Genomic DNA, 22672 nt, shown 5'->3' on the forward strand with positions numbered 1-22672 from the left:
TACAGGGGCACGATTGCTTCCCTACTCCGGCTGGCCATGCTATTTCTGATACAGGCCAGGATGCCATTGGCCTTCTTGGCCACCTGGGCACACTGCCGGCTCATGTTCAGCTGGCTGTCAACCAGCTTTTATTTATTTATTTTTATTACATAACACTTTTATTTATTAAAGTGTTATGGCTACTTATTAGTCAAGCCAAGGATATAATCATGATACTCAGTATCCTCAGTGACAGAGTTCAATGTTTCAAACATCTGTATCACTAGTATTAAGAAAGATCAAATACCACTTTGGTATTAACTTGCCTTGTTCTTTAAGATGCTGTCAGAATTCAGATATCATATATCCTTATTTAAAACATTTTGTATTGATTCAGATGAACATCCAGGCTCTTTGCTTTAAAGGTTTATTATTAGCTGTAGTTGCTCAGGTGGTCATTCTTTTCTTTGTGATAACATCTTCCTTCTGTATCGTATTTACACAATAGCATTCAAGAGTTGACAATCTGCATTTGTGATTAAAAGCTGAAGTGTATTAAGGATAAAGTACTAATGGACAGACTGATATGGCTAGAAAAAAGCAGATCTGCTAATCGTACAGTAAGATCCTTCTGAAAGAATGACATAAGAGACCAGTAAAAATGATCCATTTGTTGGACGGCCTTCTGAAAATGTCAAGCGTAGCTGGTTTCTTTAGGGCCACTTTTTCAGAGACTTTTTAAGCCTCATGAAGTTGTCTTGTATGTGTTTCAGCATGCCTCAGATTTCTAGCCAGATGATAGGTCTGTGGGAAGACAATGCTGGCATTTGCTTCTCTTAAATACTCTTTAATATGTTCCTGCTATGTCTCTTAGCCAAATTTCTATGCCTGACATCTCAGTTTTCTTTCTTGAACATTTTGCGGTCTGCCTTAGCACCATATACCTCAATTTATGGCATGAAAGAAAGAAAGAAAAGGGAATCAACAAGACATTTAATCTCGTTTGTGGATGATTTGTATAGCAGATAACATTTGGGGCTTTTTGTTTCTGTTTAAAAACATAGTTGCTAGCTTTTCTGTGTTGTAGACTTCTCATACTGACACGTATCCTGTCAGTAAATTTAATAGATGTGCTTTTTCCTCTAAGGTGCTTTATTTTTGTAGAATGATACATTAGGAGTAATTCAAGAGTCAGTTCCTGAATCTAAACTAGCTATCAATATGGAATGTGTTCTGTCCTAATCCAGACATGAAGTTACTTGTTTATAGGGGTTATATTTTATGTTAATCTCTTTTATGCTAATCATCGCAAACTTTAACAATTTTTGTTTGATAAGCCTCAAATCACCTGGAGAGCAGGGAAGGAATTTTATTTCCATTTTCCAGGCTGGCAAATTAGAGGGCAGAGAGAAGTGAGCTAGTAATGGGAAGAAACCAGTGGCAGGGATTAAAAGTAGATCATCTGCCTTGGGCCTGTTTTAACTGATATGGAACAGCTTAATAACACACTACATAGTAAAGGCTTCGGGAAGTATAGCTGTATTTATGCTCTGTTGGTTATGTCTGCTGGTGATGTTCGCTTTATATTCAAAGGTATGAGTCAGCTTCCCAAAACATTTGAGCGGGAGGCATGATGAATGCTCATGAATCAAAGGCTGTTATAAAAGCAGAGGCCTTGGGCCAGGAAGAGTTGGAAACCCTTTGAAAGCTGAACGCTCAGCCTTCATGGGAGGGAGTGCCATGTGATGCTAAAAAGCATCCTCTTTGAATCATTGAGTGGTGCTGATGTGCCTCAGAGGGAATGTGACTGTTTCGATGTAGGTATCCTGTGCAGTGATGTCACTGTGAAGGATGGACTCTTCCCAGTGTCTGGGGTGAACCAGGGCACCTCTGGGAATAGGAGTAGAAGAACATTTCATTCAGTTAACAAATATGTATGCCCATATATACACACACACAATTTAAAAAGCTAGGGCTCATTGTAAGAAAGAAAAATATTAAAAATCAAATCCATTGGTCTGTTGTTGCAGTTGACTGCCTTCTATTTCTCAGGCATTTCTTTTGTTTATTTTTTTCGAGTGGGTATCTTATAATTTCTTATGAGGATTTTATCTGTCTGTTAATGCAACTTTCATGTAGAATTGGAGCATATTAGGGAATAAGACAAGGACATTAATTGAGCATAAATCTTCAAGGATTTTAATCAATTGGCCTGATTTATTAAAAATTCTACATACCTTATCAGTAATCACACTTTAAAACCCATATTAGCAAAAGTTTTAGTAGTGCCAAACTTTGAAGTTGTATGTAATGATTAATGGAGAGCTGCATAGAACTCTATTTGGAACGTTAACAAACTTCTTGGAATTATCTGACTTTGTGTCAGATCAATATGTTTAATGAGCCACGAAAACATTTAGCATGGACACTTTTATGTACCAGCTAAGCATTCACTTTTCCAAAAGATTTAAGTTATACGAAACTTTTGTAAATGCATTGTGACTTCAGAAATAATTGGGTTCATTGCAGGAAATACAGTGCAAGACTGTAAATTTCCTAGTAGTGTCTGTTGTGTTTCAGAAATATCAGGTAAGTTAGCAGTCTGTAATGATGACATTTTCTTGGTGGTGATGTTCTGGTGTATCTTTGTATCATTCAGTCCTGTATTTCAAATGCCTGATTTTTCACTCATTATAACATATGTCTTTTGCTCCCTGTTTTTCTTAAGATCCACCCCCCCCATTTTTTTTTCTATATTTACACCATTTGATAAAGTGTATTGTCTTCATTATTTTGTTCTCCCAAACAACAGCATGGCATTATAAAAGAGTGTTAGCTGCATACCAGATTCAGAATCTAACATGGGTTAGGTAATGTGTGATATTTCAAAGAAAACAAACTTCTAAATAAGATGAGGGGTTTCCAGTGGGAGGATGGAGAACGAAACCTGACTCAATTCTATTGACATAACAGGAAATTCACTGAAGTCTTGTAAATGAAGCCGTTCAAGAGCAGACTAAAATAAGTGAACTATAATCCATGTTACTATGTCCGAGGTTCACTCTTTGCAGAGGAGAGAGCTCATTGCTTTGTTCCTTCAGTGAGAAATTCTTCGTTAGATGATGGAGGAAGAGAAGTACATGAATTTTTTTTTTTCTCTCAAAAGTTAGTGTGCATGTGCATTTGCTGATATTAGATAGCAAATGATCAAATAGATGATTGATCTAGGAATGAACCTTCGAGGGAGCATAAGGGAATTTTGTAGCACTCTTACCGAGTTTTGAGAGGAGTGGGGATACCTGGTCCCATATTTTATTTTGAAAATCCCACTTTTTACTCTCCCAAGAAAGGTTTAAATCCTAGGGAACAAAATACACAACAATTATACTGCAAATTGGAACGCTTTCATTTGTATTTATTTAACTCATTCATGGTTTTGTCACTTACGAGACATGTCTTTCAAAATACATGTGTAAGTCCCAATTTCATCTTCAAAGATGACAGCTTTCTTATAAATAAAACTTAGAGCTAACACGTGAATTTCCTTAGTATCAATACATTACCATACAGCCCACATGCTTCGCAGGTGTCATTGGCAAATTTCTGAGAGCAGAGAAGACTAAAACCTTATAAGTCTTTCCATCTGAAGGTACATTTGTGTGTCAAAGCCAGTATTTCGCTACAATAAACTTGTTGAAAGAGTAATTGCAAATCAAGTCCCCGTGTATTTTCCTCTCAGTAGTGGATACTGTTGCCTTATAAACACATCCATGCACACGCATATCTACATCTTCAGGCAGAACGTGGGGATTATGGGCTCCTTTTGCCATGCCCCTAATTTGGGTGGCATCAAAGGGAGTTCAGTGCTACTTAAAAATTCTTTTAATTCACACTATTTGCAGTAATTGTGTCGTCATGCACTGTGTTTTGGCGTCGTGGAAAGATGGGTGAGAGGGGGAAGAAGAGCCGTAGAGAAGACAGCTTATGTTTAGACAAAAATATCATGCTAATCAGCACAGATGGGATGAGAAATATAGAAAAAGTACATGATAGTTTAATAGGTTTTTGGCAAAACGTGTTGGCTTTTTTTTTCCTTCTTCTTTGAATATACCTGTCTGTGGCTATAGCTTTTCTGTAACAAAGACCTGAATGATTGTTTTATATTAACATGCTTGAAGTTAACCATAATGAGCGTAGTTTGTATCTATCTAGATACTGGTACAAAAGTCTTCCAAATACAATGCTTAATTTTTCTTTAGTTCTTTGTGTTTGGATGGCAAGCTGTGGAACATATTTTTGCACAGTATGAAGCATCTTGGCAGACTTCTCAGGCCAAGTATTGGTGGTTTTAGAGTTATCTTTGGATCTGTCAAAAGTGCTAATAGGCTTTGTTGAGCTTCTTTAAGTTTCTAAATCATATTTGCTTTTTGCTTCTCTGCACTTTTTTGTTTAACGATGATTAAGATTGCACTTGAATTCATGACTAATCTAATTTTGCTCTCACATGTGTTTTGTATAAGACTGTCTTTATCATATAGCGACCCTTTCATATCTGTAAGAAGCCATTTGGAAACAAATTCCCTAATTCAGCATTTCTGGGTGTATTACCTTTTCTTCCACCCCACCCCACCCCCCCTTTTTAAAAATTTTTGTGTTTTAAGAAGTGAAAATATCCTCTGCAAACAAAAATCCTTTTTTGTTTGCCTTGCACTGTAAAAGCCCTTCATAACATAATACATTTTGATCAAGTCACCTACATGGTGGCTTTCTAGTTTTGATAGTAGAGATCTCAGGATCACATTCTGCTGTTTATTAGAAGACATCTTAATTATTTAGTAAATGATGCATGATTCATGCCACTACAGCATGTGCACAGGGCAAGTACATTGGTAATGATGAATGGATAATGTTGCTGGCTGATGGGATGGTGTGGGGGATGAAGTGGCCATAGCCTCTTGTGCAGCTTAGTCTGTTTTCTTTTTTGAATTTCCGTTACTTACAATAATTTTTACATAGCTATTTTTAATGTTCTGAGCAGCAAAAGCAAGAAAGAAACCTGTGTTACCTAGAAAGTGTGTATGTAAAGTTTCGGCAGTGTTACTTGCTTGTGTCTTGGTCTTTCTATCTATGCTTTAAAGACAGATTGCAAATGTGCTTTGCTTACAATATTCTACTGCAATTAATTTTCTTTGTACTATATAAACATACTGATCACTCAAGTAAAACTGGATGTTTGAATCCTGCCTCTTCATCAGAGATGGGCATCCACTGAAGTTTTCAGAGAGAGAGAATTCTCTGTCTCCTTCCTCAGTTTCCCCAGCCCCCCAGGGAGGTACTTTCTGTCTTCCACCAAGGGCAAATGTGTCTGAGTGCATGAAGTGAGTTCAGACAGCTGTGTAACTGTTTTCAGCTTGTACGTTAAATGCCCATGTATATTTCTAATTATCAGAATTGTTCTAGCATAGACTGAACTTACATTTGAAATTGTCATATTCGAATTGTCCACTAAAAAAACTTTATTGTTGGGTTGTGCTATTTTTTTTTTTTTTTTTTTTGTTTTTTTTTCAGGGTGCTTTTGCGTTTCTCTAAGAGTCATATTCGAATTGTCCACTAAAAAAACTTTTTTTTTTTGGGTTTGTTTTTTTTTTTTTTTTTTTTTTGGTACTTTATCAGGCAGCTTTGAAGTTTCTGTAAGAGTGACAGAACTTTTTTTTTCCCCTCAGAGAAGTATCTTGTATTTAAGAAGCTGCATGTGAAACATCAATTTTATTATTCCAAGACCTAGCTCCCCAAAAGTTAGGGGAAAGATACTGCAGTTAAAAAGTACTCTGACGTAATATGACATCCTGCTTTCTTTCGTTAAGCCACGTACTGGATGTAGTGTAATAGGAGGATGAAATCTGGTTATTTTTGTTGTTAAGGACACTTGTTTTTGTAATATCATTAATCAAAAATTATTTTCTCTCTTTCCAGAGAAATCTGACAGAGTATTTTGTAGCAGTTGATGTCAACAACATGCTGCATCTCTATGCCAGTATGCTCTATGAACGCCGCATCCTCATTTGTTGTAGTAAGCTGAGCACTGTAAGTAAAATGCAGAATAATTTCTTCTATTCACAGTACTTTTTTAAAAATGACAGTCATATATAGGAAATTAGCTGATGATCTCTAGGTCCCCCTTCTAACCTCAGCTATGCAACCTCAACTCAATTCTGTGCTTCTATGTGATGATTTTACTGAACTTCTGTTGGCCTCTAATGTTCAAATGAAAAAGGGTTTTATGGATACAGGAATTCTTGGGGGCGTTTGGTAGATAAATGTACAAACATTTATGCTGTAGTGAAGTCCCTTTTACATAATTTACTTGACAGGGGAAAAAAAAGATAAATGATACTGTCAAATGGATGTTCCAGTGACCTCCTCTGGATGGACTGAGGGAGTGGGCTAAAATACATTGACAATCCACATTTTTGCAGTTTTGTTGTCTTAATGCTACTTAGGCTCCATCAAGAGTCTGAGAGATGAAAGCTACTGAATACTCTAGAGTACTCTCTTCTAAAAATGGCAGGACATCAAAACAAGCACACAGCTTGATTTAGTTCAAAGTTTTGTGTTATGCATTTCAAGGTTTATCAGTCAATAAGATTGTGATTTTCTTTATAAAAGAAAATGTTAAGTCTTCATTCTGTTTGCTCTGTAAATGGGTATTGATTGCTTTCCTTTATGAATGATGAGCATAAGATGGTTTAACTAATTTTGCTTTCTAGTGCTATGGGCTAAGTACTTGAGCAATCCTTTCTAACATACAAGCTTCCACTTCCATTTTGTATGGTATTAACTAGTCTCTTACTGTATGACCATGTCCTACTTTGTGTTTGAGATTAAAACTGCTTCATGGAATGGTAAATACTACAGAAGGCTGAAACTATGTACATAAAATCATGTAAGAATGGTCTGTCAATACAGGGCAGAAAAATGAAAGAGAGTAAGACTTCATACTTAATCTCAGAATAGCTATTACAATATCATTTTGAAAGGTAAGTGAAACTAGGAGAGCTAGAATAATCTCTGGGACCTATTAATAATTATTAAATGTTTACAATCAATCCCACATTTAACTGAAAGAATTTCAGTATTATAAAGTTTAATATCATAGAAAACTTGCAAAATCTTAACTTTTATATCTGCCAAGTGTTCTGTGTCCTCCCTACTAAAATAAGCAAAAATATGTCCAGTCCTGGTAATTGAATAAAATGAAGAAGAGAGGTGTTTATTTCAGAAACCTAAAGCATGAAAAGAATAGTAAATTATCAGAGAGGAGGAAAGAAGAGAACGGCTACCCAAAGCATTTCAAAATTTGTGTGGTTGGTTGGTTTAATCTCTCCCTTTGTGACAGAGCCTGGGAAGAAGAATTACTTACCTGTCACTTTGCCTTCCTTAATGAGCCATTTCACAAGTAGGGTTGTGTTTTCTTTCCTATCTTTCTGCTATTTCTCTTCCTTTTGCCTCTGTCCAGGATAAAAGCATGTCTGGTTCTTCGTGAGGGAGGGGTATTCATACTGTGTGTTCTTATCTTACAACTTTATATATCAACTGCTCCAAGATTGGAGTGACAGTGTAAGACAGGTTTGAAGTGTTGGGCCAGAGCCAGTGATTCCTTGCCTGCACGCTCTGCTCTGCATGTTCCAGCAGTAGGAACAAGCTGCATTATTTTATTTCAAACTGTGCTCAGTGGAAGCCAAGACCTTGTAACTGGAAACGTACCAAACTGAGAATTCTCAAAGTAAAGTGAGGGTGGTGTGGTGGTGAGAGCGATTGGTTTCTTTGTTTTTATTTTTTAGTTTTTTAACAAAAAAGTGGAAGGGACCTATTTGCAGTTAATTTCTGTTAACTTTGAGAGACATGGCATGCTTCATACTTAAGGCTTAAATTTAATATCAGGTAAGAGAGAGAAAATTAAACAGTTCTGGATAGAAAGTCTTTTTTGGTGGAATGAATTCTGTGTTATCATACATCATATCAAATTCAAATTTTGATTTGAAATATCCTTAATATAGTTAAGTTGAATAAGATTTAGAGGTAACTGAATGAGGCTGTGTTTATTAGTTGTTTTATAAACCACGTGTACTGAACCTATGGAAGATTTATTGCTGTTTTCTTGGATTTTTTTCTTCCTACAAAAGGAAACTCAAATAATTTCTCAAAATATTAAAGCAATTATTCATATTAAATTTCTTTACGTATTCTTTGATCTAACTACTCGTGAAGAGCCAAATACGAACCAAAACACATTAAAAACTGTGCTTGGCAAAAGACCACCTGGTGGTGGGAGCATGCTGTTGCAAAAATGAAACAGAAGAGCGTTCCTTGCATACAGTATTCTCTGTTCCATCATAACTTGCCCATGCAGCCCTGCCTCAACAAGGTATGTTAACTACTTGTGATAAGGGCAGCAGCAGCTTGTCTCTCATTTTAGAAAGGTGGCTTATGTGAAGCCTGATGAGTCTTCAAAGATGTAAACTTGTGAATTTCTGTGATGTTTCTATTTGGCTCCATCATACTGAGGTGAATTTCTTTACATAATTTTTCTGTTATTACAGTCTTAGTACAAAGCAAAAAATACCATTCTGACATGGATACTCTTTTGTTCCTGGGAGTTGAGAGCTTGCCGTGTCACTTCTTCCATGTCATGGAAAGCTCCGATACACAACCCCTTATTCCCTGGTTGGTTTCTGACATGCCTCAGGGCTCTGAGGATAAGGAAATGGTGGTCCTTAGGAAAAGACAACATATGATTAATACCATTCACCAAATGTCCTTGTGATGCAACATAGCTAAGAGCTTGCACAGTTCTTGTTCTACAGCAGTCTTACAACTACTGTTTTAAATGTACAAGCTCTTCCTTCCCAAGAGCTCTATTGCCATCCTTATAGCCTGCCAGTATAGGTCTTGACCTTCATACACATCCTTTGCAACAGCCCTGCTTTCTCTGCTCAATTCTTATATAGCTCAGTGTTAAGCTTTCTACTTTATTTTCAGCCCTGAGTAATGCAGAAAAATGATCTTACAAACACTTAAAAGGTGGTCATTTTTTCCAGTATATGTTGCACATTTGTAGCCATGTACTGCATCTGTAAAACTGTGCAGTGTATATGCATCAGGAGAGAGAGAGTAAAATGCACTGGAAAATGGCCTATTGTAATTAAACGTCAGTTTATGGTTTTTATATATATGACAATCCCATTGATTTGCTCAAATAAGGCTTTTAGAGTATTAACTATAAAACTGCAAAAAGTGAATTAGTGAATGAGTGTCTTTCTTACATAGCTATCTTTTTCTATTTGCTAGCAACAGCTGCAGGAAGCTGAGGTAGTGGAACTAATCTTATTTCAAAATGCTGGATTCCTATAGTTTTGACAGTTGGGCATTTCTTAGGCTGCCTTATTATTAAGTGCTTGTTTTCTGTATGGCAATCACTAATCAGGTGAGGTCTCCAGCAAATATACTATTTCTTTTTTATGAGCCCTTATCTTGGCAGAGTTGAAGGACAGTACCGGTGCTTACTCATGGTAGTACATTATTTGAATTCATGCCAGATGGCAAGGTGCGAGTACATCTCAAAAATAAGTGACAGGTTCTGCTCAGATGTCTGCAGTGTTGAGCATTATGTCTGTTTAATCTTTTCTTGCTGAGTTTTAAAACCAATAGGAGGGGGGCTTGGAAGGGGCCTCCTTGGATTACTGAGTTCACTCCTCTACAGCGGCAACCATGTTATATAATAATGCCAGGAAATAATCCATTCGCTCCTCATGGAAGCAATTTTTAAGTAAGAATTAAATTTTTAAACAGTATTTTTTCCAGACATCTTTTTGATTTGGAGAACAGAAACCGAAAACATAAAGGATTTGGGAATATCTCTATACATTGGGAAATTACATTGGGAAAGCATGCTTTTTTTTTCTGCTGAATATTTTGGAACTAGGCTATGCCTTTTGTCTAATCTGTGAGAGAGGACCATCTTCTCCAGTAGGAATAATATAAAGATAAGTTGAAATATAATGGGATAGGGATAAATCTTTAGTGTTTCATGAGTCATAAATACAGAATAAACTCAAGATTTTGTAGCTTCTAACTTTTGCTTTAATTAGTATCCTAACATACTAATATTTCCATCCCATATGGACCATAAAATAATGTTCACCTGCTAATAAAGCGCTTTCTTATTGAGAAAGACTGAAAATACTTGCTGTACCCTGTCTGCTTCCAAAGACGCTATTTCCTTAGGATGCTGGTTCAAATCTAGTTTAAATTCTTGCATATTCTCACTTATGGAAACACATTATCAGCACTGGGCTACTTTTGAGCTTTGTGGACTCTCTTGTTATGACACCGCAAAATCAAGCAGTGCTAAGGTGAGGAGTGACTGTGTAGCTTTCATGGGAAGAGTAAATACGACCTTTGCAAAAGAAATCCATGCCTCCAAATCTTAAAAAGCTTTAAAAATCTAGGTAAGATTGAACAGTGTTGGATTCTTCAAAGCTATTAAATAAATTTTTGTAGCATAGGACAGTTTGATCCTCTTGAGGGTAAACAACTGGCTAAAAGGTTGAGGGGAAAAAGGGTGAGGAAAATTATCAGTTTTCCTAGTCCTGGAAGTTGCTAAGCAGTCCAACAGTGCTCTATTCTGGAATTTGTTCAATATCCTCATGAAAAACAGTTTTCTGAAAGGGGAGAAAATGTTGTGGCAGTCATTTTGTTGCATAGCATGGATAAATATAAAATAATGCTTATGGGAGAAAACACTTCTAACCATGTAAGCAATCATGGTCTGACTAACTGAAGTAATTATTACCACTCATAAAGAGATACTAGAGTTTTTTTTAAAAAGAGTGATATCGATCTACGAAAATGCCAGCTTATTACTCAGTTGAAGGCTTAGAAGCCAAGAAATTATTATGAAGGGAGTAGAGAACAAAAAAGAGGGCATAATGCCACATAATGTTCATGGCTTGCCCACATTGTGAATGTTGCATGAGTTCTTATCTACTCCAAATAAAAAATTTTAAAGTAAAACAGTGAAAAGTACAGAGAAGGGTAACAAGAACAAGCAAATATACAAAATGATCTCTCAGTTAGGGAGAGCAGAGTAGACTAGACCTCTTCATTCAGCCTGGTAAAGATACTAAAGAGGCAGTGAACTTGATAGAAATTTGGAAGATCATGTGTGGCCCTTAGAACATAAGTAGGAGATTTTATTTTTTTATTTATTGTCTCAAAATGCTCAAAACTCAGAGCACCCATTAAAGTGTGAGGGAATAGGCTTGAAACGAAGAGACAGGGCAGCACTTTTCAATGTGTTTATTTGAATTAATTGGCACATGAGGTGTGAGCTGCAAGCTGGTGGGGACGGAGAAAATGGAAAATACCAATTTTATTGACGAATGTGTTGATCAGTGGTTTTAGTAATGTGTGTTGACCACTGTTGGACAGAATACTGGGAGACAAGGGATTTTTGATCTGGCTTAGTAGGCCATTCTTTTTCTCAGGTTATCCTTGATTAGGTGATGGGGATGATTGGAACTCAAAAACATTATTAAACAGACAGATTAATCGTATATGTTAGCCACAATAAAATATCTCTCAGCTAGGTACAAGGTATAGCTTAAAATTCTGGCTTTTCAAATTGAGGGGTTTTATGTCTGAAATTTTTATCATTAAAGTGCTGTATGGGTTTATACTTGGCATACTGGGTCTTAGGTTCTGAATGATTTTGAAAAAAATCTGTGGCTATTTTGAGCTGTAAATTGCAAAGTATATTTCAGTTCATTTTTATAGTCACTTTTCTGCTTTTGAAAAACACCTGCTTGTGAAGCTGATACCTCACCATGGTTCTTATCACACTGCAGAGAACCACAGTAATTCTCCCCAAAAATCCATGTTTCTTGGTGCATTCTTATTGCTTACCCAGATCTGTATTGTTCAGAGGCTTAAAAATAACACGTAAAATATGTGCTTGTCTTCAATCTTCTTGCTTAATGACCTGCATCTTAATCAGAAAACCAGGTTCTGTTATTTACAGAAATTGTATTGGAATTACATAAAGGCTTTGGCATTGAACATAAGCCAAACTACATCCAGAGTTGTAGCGGATTTTCCCTGACATGGAGCCTTAAGAGACTGTATTAGCTCATCTAGACCATTTTCTTTACCAGACGTGGGTTCCCTATGAAGTGGTATATAATTCAGTAGTCTGTCTTTAATGGAAATTTATAATAATGGAAATTTATAAAATGAAATTTATAATAATTTATAAAATCTACTTTTTCTTTTTAAGGTTACACCACATCTAACTGTATTAGGATTAACGTCACGATTTGTCTTTGCTTAGTTTCATCTCACACAACTTTAGGCCACCACAAGGACCTCAGTCCTTTAGAATTTGTCTTTTCGGTATTTCGAAGCAGTGTTCTCCCTCCTTCCTATTGTCCAGACAAGCATTACATGCTTGATTTCATCATACCTTCAAATAACTGGTAGACTTTTGTTGAGTATTGTTTTCAAAATACATCTCACAAGTGAAACACATTGTAGTACTTGCGCTGGGTATCATTTGAGATTAAAAGATACTCTAAACCGCAAAACACTGTCAGGGTGGATGTGATTGCCTGTCATCTCTTAGTCTTTTCCATGTATGTGTCTATTTGTATGAGTGTTCTGATTTATTTATTCATTTTCTCTTTTCCCAAGTATATGTGTGTGTTCATACCGTCTTCTTAGGGTATTTTGACTATAGCTTTTGCTGAGATTTCCTTATTGAGGATTACCACCTTCTCCATTTTAATATCCTTAGTGAATGTGACAAATATCCTGCTTATCTTCTTTTCCAAACTGTTAATTATCGTTTGAAATAGGATTGAGAGACGTAATTTCCTCCAAAGCTCTGTGAGGATTCTCCCCACAGCTTGACTGGCACTTGTGTTTGCTATTTGTGATCTTTTTCATTCAGTACCTGCCAACATCAAAACTATTCTGAATGAGTTTTTAAAAATATAACTGAGAAAGTCAATGGATCAAGTGATTTGGTAAAGGGCAATTAGATAAAAATCCCTTTTAAATAATAAAAATTTAATCACTGAGTTTAGTATGATATGTTCTTAACAAACGTATGCCACTCACATTGTATCTTCCTGAGCTCAAATGTTTTTTCAGTTTGTGTTATAATTTCAATGCAGTTTTATGATATTTCATGGATGGTAATTACCAGGGTTGGGGGATTTGCCTTTACTATTTTTTAGTTCCCTTTGTGTTTTCATTTCCATGTTTCTGTTGCTTTATAGAACACTGGGTGTTCTTTTCAGGTTTTGTTTGTTGTATGAATCATGTTCTCAGCTGTTTACAAAGTCAGTCGAATGACAACCACCATAAAGCAGTCATGCTTCACCCACCAATACCCCTTTTTTAAAAAAGAGCACTGTATATTTTGTAATAAAGCATGTTGATATGAAAGCAGAATTGATTCTTTACTTTTTTTTTCTTCTAACCTTGCCTTTTTAAGCTTGGTTTTTGTCTTATTTATGATCCTGTTTTAATATGTGTTTTTCAGTTAACTGCCTGCATTCATGGGTCTGCAGCTATGCTCTACCCGATGTTCTGGCAGCATGTTTACATTCCTGTTCTGCCCCCACATCTATTGGACTACTGTTGGTAAGGCTATATATGTGTGTGTGTATATATATTATATATATGTATATATATCACTTAGATTCACAACATTTTTCACATTTCTGTATAGTAAGTCTTAAGTCCTCTTATGATGCAACTGTTACTCTAAAAATATATAGGCATATTAAGGAAGCAATCAACCTAGTAAGTAAAAAAAATTATTTTCATGGCAAGATATAATTGTCTATCAGTATGTTGAAATACTTCAATATGAGTGGTTACTATGGAATGCTGCAACTTAGATATTGTGTAATTAAAATCTGTTTTCAGCATATCTGTGTTAAATGTTAAAATTTGAATTAAGACTCCAACAGTAGAAGATACAGTGGAGAAGATACTCTCATTTTCCTGCTTTCCTGAACTTCCATTGGAGGTGGGCAAAAGCTATTCATTTTGCTGCGGTCATCTTTTATTATCAGCGTGTGTTTAGAACGTGATATTTACCTAATTTAGGAGAACGGATATAAACCTTTCAAAAACTTATTCATTATCATGATGTGAAAAATTTTGGCACAGCCCATGAGCAACCTCCTATAATGTCAAAGCTGGCCCTGTTTTGACCAGGAGCTTGGACCAGTTGCCCTCCTGAGGTTCCTTCCAACCTATTTGATGATTCCACGCTGTCCAGGTGGCCTAAGAAGCCTCCTTATTCACTGTTGTGGTCTCCAGATTAGCGTGTCATTAGGCGTATGTCTTCGACTCTGTGATTAATGGTTCAGAAGCCTGCCTACAGTGCCCCTCAAACAGTCTCTCAGTTTTTACTTTCTTTTCTAGTGCAAAGCCAAACGGTTTAGCCTAACCAGCTGTAACATCATCTCTCCCATTTGCTGTGCACAGGAATGGTGGACGAGCACTCTGAGTAATTAACAAAGAGGAAGTTTAAGATGCTGCTGCTTTTAGTTGCTCAGCTGTTAGTTGCTGCTTCCCATGCTCAGTTTGTGTGACTTCCCCCCCTTTTTTTTTTCTTCCCTCTGTGTACGTAGCAGGGAGATGAAGTTTGCCCAGAAAGAGTGGCTTTACCTTAAGCTTCCTAGAGAAGTTATACTTTCAAGCCCTGTTAGAGAATTAATGGAGTTGTTGCCTGGGCATGCAGGGATGGAATTAGTAAGGCCAAAGCTTGGCTGGAGTTAAACTGAGGGATGTAAAGGGTTATGAGAGGCTTCTACAGGCTTGGAAGTAAAAGGAAATCACAAGGAAAATGTGGACCTGCTGCTGCGTGGTCATGTAGTCAAGTGATGAAGGACACAGAAAAAGCTGAGGGACTCAATGCCTTTGTCTTTACTGGCAAGGTCTACTGGCTGGCCTTCCAGGCCTCCCTGTGCAGCAGAAATGTTTGTGGGAGTGTGGTGCTTAATGCACTTTTGGGAATGATTTGAAAACATAGAAACAGCCTCCCTCTGCCCCCTAGCATTTTAAAAAGTCCTTCTCAGAAAAAAACAAACTTAAACTTCCTGTGTCATACGATACCATATTTTAAGTGTGGCTCTTAGCGTGGAGGATGGCTGTTTTTTGGGTTTTGGTTTTTTTTTTTTTTTTAAGAGAGATAGTGTTCTGTGTGACGTTTTCTCTTCATTTAAGCAAGAGTAAGGAACCAGCCGGGATAACTAGCATTTTTAAGTGACGTGCTAGGAACTGAAACATGCAGATTTAAAGGAAGCTTGTTCCTCTGCAGATGATTTAAATGTTAAGTATGTGCCTACGTTGAGGATACACGGAACGGAACCTAAAAACTATTACCTCCTGTAGAAATGAACCTTCAATTTACTCACTGCACAGGAAGGGCAGATTCTAGTCATTTGCACTGCCAGCAGGTGCCCTTTCTCTGCATAATGGGCTTCGCATGTGTAATTAACACATGAAGGCTGCTGCTGCCAGCTTTTTCTTCAGGTACATGCTGCTAGGAGTTTTCAGGACAACGATGTGGACCACAAGAGGTTTTTATGCTGGGTTTGAAGATTAGGTATTCATCGACTTTCTGACAAAGACATGTTAAAAGGGGCTAAGTCCAGATCCCGCAGTTGGGAGCAGAAGTGTGCAAAAAGCAAACACTTGGGCAGTGTACTCAAAGAAATAAAGACACAAGTCATTGAGCTCTACTGAATGAATTCTTTCATGGCGTAACACCCTGTCCATATAACGAATGAGCCAGCTAGTGTGTGAAAAGTATGATTTAAAAATGTATAATTATTAGGCAGATTGTAATTGCATGCTCACAAATACAACAACTGATTACCTTAGCCAGATATGAACGTTAATTGGAGAGGTAGCTACACACACTGTAATTGTTTGAATAAGTCAATTTAGCAACGAATTACGTGCCATAAATATATTTCTCAAAAGAGAGTCCATCTATTTTGTAACCATGTGAACTTAGAGACATAATTTTTGCCTAGGAGGTCTGAGAAATCAGCTCTGTGCTCTCTGCTTTAAAGGCCGTATTATTGCTTATTGGTGTCTGCCTCTTAAGGGAAATGACCTGAGATTATTCAAAATAAAAGAGTTTTTAGTTTAATTTTAATTATTGCCTGGTTATTTCTTTTGCAAATGTGACATAAGAATTTTAAAGAGCTGAAATGGAAATAAAATTTAAAGTAATGAGAATTCTTCAGTTCTTATGAATACAAAATACCATGTTCATTCAGTTGACTGTCCATTTATTGACTGTGCTGTATGATGCTTTTGAATCTTCTGCTCTTCTGAAAATCACAGAAGGGTATAAACTGTACTGTATTACTTATGACCTTTGAAAGTTTTTGAAAAAAATATATTCCACCTGTGATTATTTGCTTTTAATCATATGAGTTGCAGTGGAAACTTTTTGTATAAAGGAAACTTCTAAGGTCCCGACTGATACACTGACAGCTCCAGGGTTGTGAAATTTGAAATTTGTTCTATTTCCTGGGGAGGGAAGGGGGACACAACTACTATTGGATCTTTCCAGAGCTACAAAAAGGTAGAATAGCTCTCTTTGGAGAGAGCTAATGGGTAGAATAACTAACGCTCCTCCTGCCACTTGAAGATCTTTCGGCCAACTTCACATAAGAGAAACTTCAGGCTCGATGCAGAGAGTTCCCTTTAGCTGTTGAGAGAAGTGCGCTTTCTTGAGTGAGGCAGGAAGAGGTGGGAGATTGGATATTGTTACAAGTGAATGGCAACTCTGCCACAAACATGCTCAATATGAATCGTTTCACTGATGTTGTTAAAGCTCAATTTTTTTCTATAGCATTTTGTTCTTTATTGGCATTTTACACCAAGTACTTCCAAAACACTGTGGTTTCTCATTTTTTCAGTTTGCTCTTTGCTAATTTTTTTAACTTGTAACGTGGAAGGGGGGTAATTTTCTTCCCATTTCCCTCTTGAAAGGATTTTTTTAAACTTAATATTTACGTTCACCTGCATTCCTCATTCGCATACCTAACCACAGAATTGAAAATGCCAAAAGCCTGTATCTTCAGAATGTTTGTTCTCAATACATTGGCTATTTGTACTAGGGATGCTGAGCCAGTAATAGTAGTGTAGTACCATGTACATCTGTCTGGAATGACTTCAGTCATCTGATCCCTATCGTTTAGATTAATTGGGGGGGGGGAGGGGAAGCAAGGGGAAGAGTGCTATATCCTTTATTTTAATTTTTTAATTAGGTACCATTCTTTGATATATTTTCAGCCCAGGGAAATATTTTGGGTGGAGGAGACTAGAAATTGGTGGGAATCCTATCATTAGATTTCACACCTTAATGCACAATTGCTTGTTCTTTTGAATACAGAACAACAGAGGAAACACATGAAGCACTGCTGGTTGGTTTTTTGTTTTGTTTTGTTTTAAAAGTACATGCCAGCAGGTACCAAAAGTACTGGTTAATGAGATACTGCCATCAAGCATCAGTAGCCAAGCACATACTACTACTTAAATTTGGCCAGATCTTGTCCATCTATTGTTGTTGGAAATTTAAATGTTTCTTGATGTGAAAGAAACAGTATATTAATTTTCCTCACTACTTCTTCCAGTTTGTTCTTCTTGTGGCATAAAAACACTCCCACTGTGTCTGTTTTCTTCCTTTTTGTGCTCAGTGTCTGTGTTTAAAATCAGCCTGTAAGAAAAGCCTGTCTTTGCTGACCTGGTAACACAGCTTAGTACGTTCTCTAAACCCCAGGGCATTGTCACTGGAGTTATTCTGTGGGCTTTTACCAGAAGCAACAGTATATTTTCTAGGGTGATTAAAACAGTCTTTTATATTAGATACACTGCTTAGCAGCCAACATTAATATATTCGGAGAGCCACCTTCTTAGAGCACCCTGGCACAGCTGCTGAACAAACGTTTCTATTGGTGCAGTTTTCCCTTTCTCCAGGAGTTTTTTTAACTCCCTTTCTCCTGTTTTCTAAATCTGCATATAGTTCAATATGCATATAGTTCAATTTAAGTAGGTGGAGGGGGTAACTGGAGAGCGAGTACTCCTGCTGCTTGGGAAACAATGATTCCTTCGTCATGAGCCTCTTGGTAGGCATTTCGATTTAGCCTGGTACATCTGTGTACTCAATAAAAGCTCTTGTAGTTGCTCTTCTGGTTTCTTAGCTGTATGTTTTCTACATAATTCCAATTTATGCAGTCAAGTTTCTAATTTGCATCAATTACCCCAATAAATTTCGGATTGAGTTCTGTTGCATTTCAATGAGTAATCTGCAGAGAAATCAGGAGACTACCTTAGAGAGTAAAGTACTGCTGGTGTGAGAGAGCGACACATTAAGTCAGTATTTGTATATCAAGACATGAACTTAGTAAATGTGATCTAATCAATTTTCCGGGAACAATGAAGCAAAATGGTACAAATCCCTGTGTAGCTGTAAACTATGAACATTTTTGAGATCCTTGGGTTTTACATTACTTTTTCTGGTGAATTGCAATATTTTTTAAGGGTGGGTTCTTTTACACTTAAGAGGAAATGTCCCTCTATTTCACCTGCTTCTCTTCCAATTAGTAGTTGCCCACCTCTTGGGAGCATAATTAAGAGGTCTCTAGTTAGCCTAAGGAAACGAATTAAAGAAATTGTAAAAACGCAACTGTAATAAATGGGCAATATATAGCCATTAAGTCCACAATATCCATATTCATGCTTATGCATTGCTACTTTAATGATTTGATATTTACCTATATAACTCATTTGATTATAAATAAGGCTGATTGCATTGGGAACCAGTGTAGCATAAGAGGAGTAATAACCTTTCTTTTTGTTCCAAAAGACTTAGGCGGGCATTTTGTTTAAGCAGTAAATATGTGCAGTAGAAATTGATACTTCGTAATTTTGTACTTAATGGATATTGGCCTCCATCAAACAACTTTGAATAATTAGGAGTTGTGGTTGTAAGAAGCCCCAGGACTGATGAAGTGTCAAGCAGTAGGTAAAGACTGGTCTGAAGGGCAGTCTTTAATCTGTCATGGGTCCCAGAAGGATTAAAGGTTGTGGGGAGCGCTTCTCCTGTTTATACAAGCAGTCTGTCTTACTGAAGTTTACTTGAAAGTCTTGGAAATACACATCTAACCTGATAAAATATTAAAAACTGCTTGAGTGTTTCATGTCTCAGGACCTGAGTAGCAGTTAGGAAGAACTATTATAGTGTGCTCTGAATGGGGAAGAGGAGGCACACAATATTCCTTTGTACAGGATGGTAGCTGAGTATTTAAGTAATGGCATATGATTAACGCATGATAAAGAAAAATGGCGCTAAAAGCAATTTATGAAGCCTGACGTGAACCTTCAGCATTTACTTTCAGGTATGTTTCCTTTCCAGTCAGATCTATGAGTGATGACAGAAGAATATAATCTCTCTGGTAGATTTTTATTGGAAATATTTATGCTCTTTACCAGAATTATATTTTATTGAGGTTATTTATGATGTTTGCTTAGTTAAACTTTTGGGAGTAGAAGGAGGTATCATGGTGAATTATCCTTAAAATATCTTTGCTTTTGCTTTGCTGTTCATGTGTTATTGAACAATAATGTCAGTTCTGACAAACAAAATTAATTTTGATAAAATAGATATTCAGATAATTTTATTTTTCTTATCCATAGAGAAAGCACTTTAAGGTCCACATTTGGGTGGTGAACAGTAATGGTTACTCTAAAGCAGTTTTGAATAAATAAATTTCACACAAATGCACCTTCAAAAACAGGTGCTCCAGGGATGCATCACAGACCTGCTTTTCTCCACGCCTGTCACCTTTCACACAAACTAAAACCTGCATTTGTTTCCCTTGATTCTCTGCTGGGATGTTTGTAGATGCCTCCCATTTGTCATTCCTCTTTGGTGTCTTTCAGTCATTACAAGCAATGGCTTTTGTGGATAAAAATGAGTTAATTTCTTTTCATATATTCCCATAACTTGGGAAATTCTTTGTTAGTCTTCAGATCTAATCCATTTCTAAATGGTGTGTGTTTCTTTTGCTGCCTGTCTGAAATGTGGCCTTTCTTATTCATCTGTGTAGCTCCAGGCATCTTTGCCCAAGCTTTGACCATTTGGTGTTTTCCCTCTGACTTCTGTAAGCCAAGCAATTGCTTATACATGTTGGAAAAACTTCTTACAGGAATTATTTTTGTATGGTTTTTTCAACCTTCTTCATTTACCTTCTACTTTCCCCATCTTCTCTTCTGCATCAAACATGCTATTCATCTTCTGGAGCCCTTCATAGCATGTACCTTGTCTGCTTGTCATTCTCTTGCACTAGTGCCATGTCCCAGTGCCCCGTGATGCAGTTTTTCACCCATGTGTTAAATGTTTCTCAAAGAAATACCCAATGTCTTCTTTTGTGCTCTACCTCATTCCCTAGTGGAAATCTCTGCAACTATTTGTAAAACTAACACAAATACTTGCAAAACTATTATACCTTAACAAATCACTGCTTCAAAGTTTCCTTTTCATATTGATTAGCAAAACCTGAGCTATTTTTTCTATCGGTGGGTACGCTAAAACCACTCTTTGTAGTTCTATAGTATCAAATTGTTCCTCCCGCTTTCTCCTGTCTGTCCAAGCGTACGCACTGTACAGCCCATTAAGCACCTGACTGGAGCCCTTTAATGTTTAGTAATACAAGTTTAAAGAAATAACAGCTTTCAAAACACTACTAAAAGTCAGGTTACTGTAGCCTTTATGCAACCCCTGTAATAGTTTTATATGCTGTATTGCCTTTACATGTAATGTCTGTCACTAGAAAATTGAAAAGATGATTCATTGCATCCAAAGCTGATCCATATATCTTAAGCTGTATCTTTCCTGTAATTCATTGAAATCTTCCTGGGGGTGCGTGGTTTTAAGGGTTTAGGCATTCTTATTTTTCTTTTGTTGATAAACTGGGGGATTGAAAGATGGACATGATACAGTTAATTTAACTTTTACAGGTTCAGATTTTCCTATGCTTGGTGACAGACTCTACTTTTGGACACGTTAATAAATGGCTGGTTTTCTGGAATACTGCACTCTTCCTGCTTCCTTTCATTACATTAGCCAAGGTTCCACTAGATGAGACATTTGCAGTCTTAAGACTTCCTGCCGAGGTTCAGACTTTGTATTTTTGAGATTGAAGCTGTCGTGTTCATGAAACTACTTAATTAGAAACACATTCATTTCAGTGCATACTGGAGGAGTCTTGAGCAGCATAGCCAGGCACGCAGGGAAGTTGAGCATTTGTGCAGCTCTCAGCTAAACCAATGGTTTATACTTTGAATATAAAATTACTGGGTATTTTCTTGCTCCTGGAATGTGGCCATTGGAAATGAAGAGATGTGGGTGAGAGAGAGAGCATTTGTCGCAAATAAAACATGCAAAATGACAAATAAAAATACTCCTCAGTTGAGCAGCAATCCATATGTAATAAGTTTGTATCATGTTGTATAGTAAAAATTTCTATCCAAGAGCTTGGATGTATGTTCTGGTTCTCATCTGTGGAATTCCCAAGGAAGCAGAACCTTCAGGATTTGTACCAAGTTAGTTTCTGATTTAACAGTCCCTCTGGGCTGTCTCTCATAAGGTGCTGTACTGGGCGAAGCTTGTGCAGGGGCATTCTTGCCAGCCTAAGCAGTTCAGTAAGTTGTAATGTAATGTGATACAAAGCACTTCAGTATTCTACAAATGAACTTGTAAGGTTTTTTTGAAGTTATATATGTTTAATGTCTTCAAAAAGAAAAAAAGTGTTTTCGTGTAGAATGTCTAATACAGAGGCTGTTTCCATCTCTTGGTGCAGCATCCAACAGAGTAGCAGTTTTAGGTGATAAATATTTAGGTGATAAAACATGATAAATATTAATATGCATATCAGTAAATATATTTTTTTTAAAGGTATTTCTCATGAAAATGAGAAGCAGAGTGATTTTTGCCGATCTGGTGTCTTTCAGTAGTTTTTTCAGCACTGTACTTCTCTTACTGAGCAGTAGGCACCGGTTTATCAAAGCAATATGGAAGATATTTTAATCCAAGGCAGTACAGTGACATTTCTCTCATTTTTTCATCTGAAATTGAAAATGAGCTCTTCGAGCTTCTGTATCCAAAATGAAATGAGGCTCTATTTTAAAAGTTGTGTCTGTCTGTGTGCTTTCCGTTTAACAGGCAGTATATGCCATATTTGCAATTAGCAGCTTTGGCATCCTCTTTGATGTGTTCTGATAAGCAGTGCAAATACAAGCTTTCCCTGATCAGTTGAGTGGGAGTCCTGTAATAAGCTTAATATTAGAAATACTGTATACACAAAGATACAACTTTCATTCAGTATTCTTCTTGTGTTACATAGTCCATGTTGGTGTTTGCTAACATCATGGAAGAGAAGACGGAAAAGATCAATCTTGCTCTTAAATGTTAGCATCCTGTTTGATAACAGAAGTATCACGCCTGTGTTTGAGGCTACAAATTTTGCCTAAGAGCCTCTTGGTGTACTTAAGTTTTGTGTTCTGAAGGGAATAATGGTATCAGCGTATAGCCCAGTAA

General features: G+C 36.8%; 1 protein-coding gene across 1 annotated transcript in view; it reads left to right on the plus strand.

Moving 5' to 3' along the window:
• DENND1A (DENN/MADD domain containing 1A) overlaps positions 1–22672 on the plus strand; it is a 205880-nt gene that overhangs the window by 98269 nt on the left and 84939 nt on the right. Inside the window, exons 9-10 of the mRNA XM_009331593.1 lie at positions 5953–6063; positions 13583–13683. Of these exons, the coding sequence (XP_009329868.1) occupies positions 5953–6063; positions 13583–13683 (212 nt within the window). The remainder of the gene's footprint in view (positions 1–5952; positions 6064–13582; positions 13684–22672) is intronic.

Source organism: Pygoscelis adeliae, unplaced genomic scaffold (assembly GCF_000699105.1).
Source record: "Pygoscelis adeliae isolate BGI_AS28 unplaced genomic scaffold, ASM69910v1 Scaffold619, whole genome shotgun sequence".
Lineage (NCBI taxonomy): Eukaryota > Metazoa > Chordata > Aves > Sphenisciformes > Spheniscidae > Pygoscelis > Pygoscelis adeliae.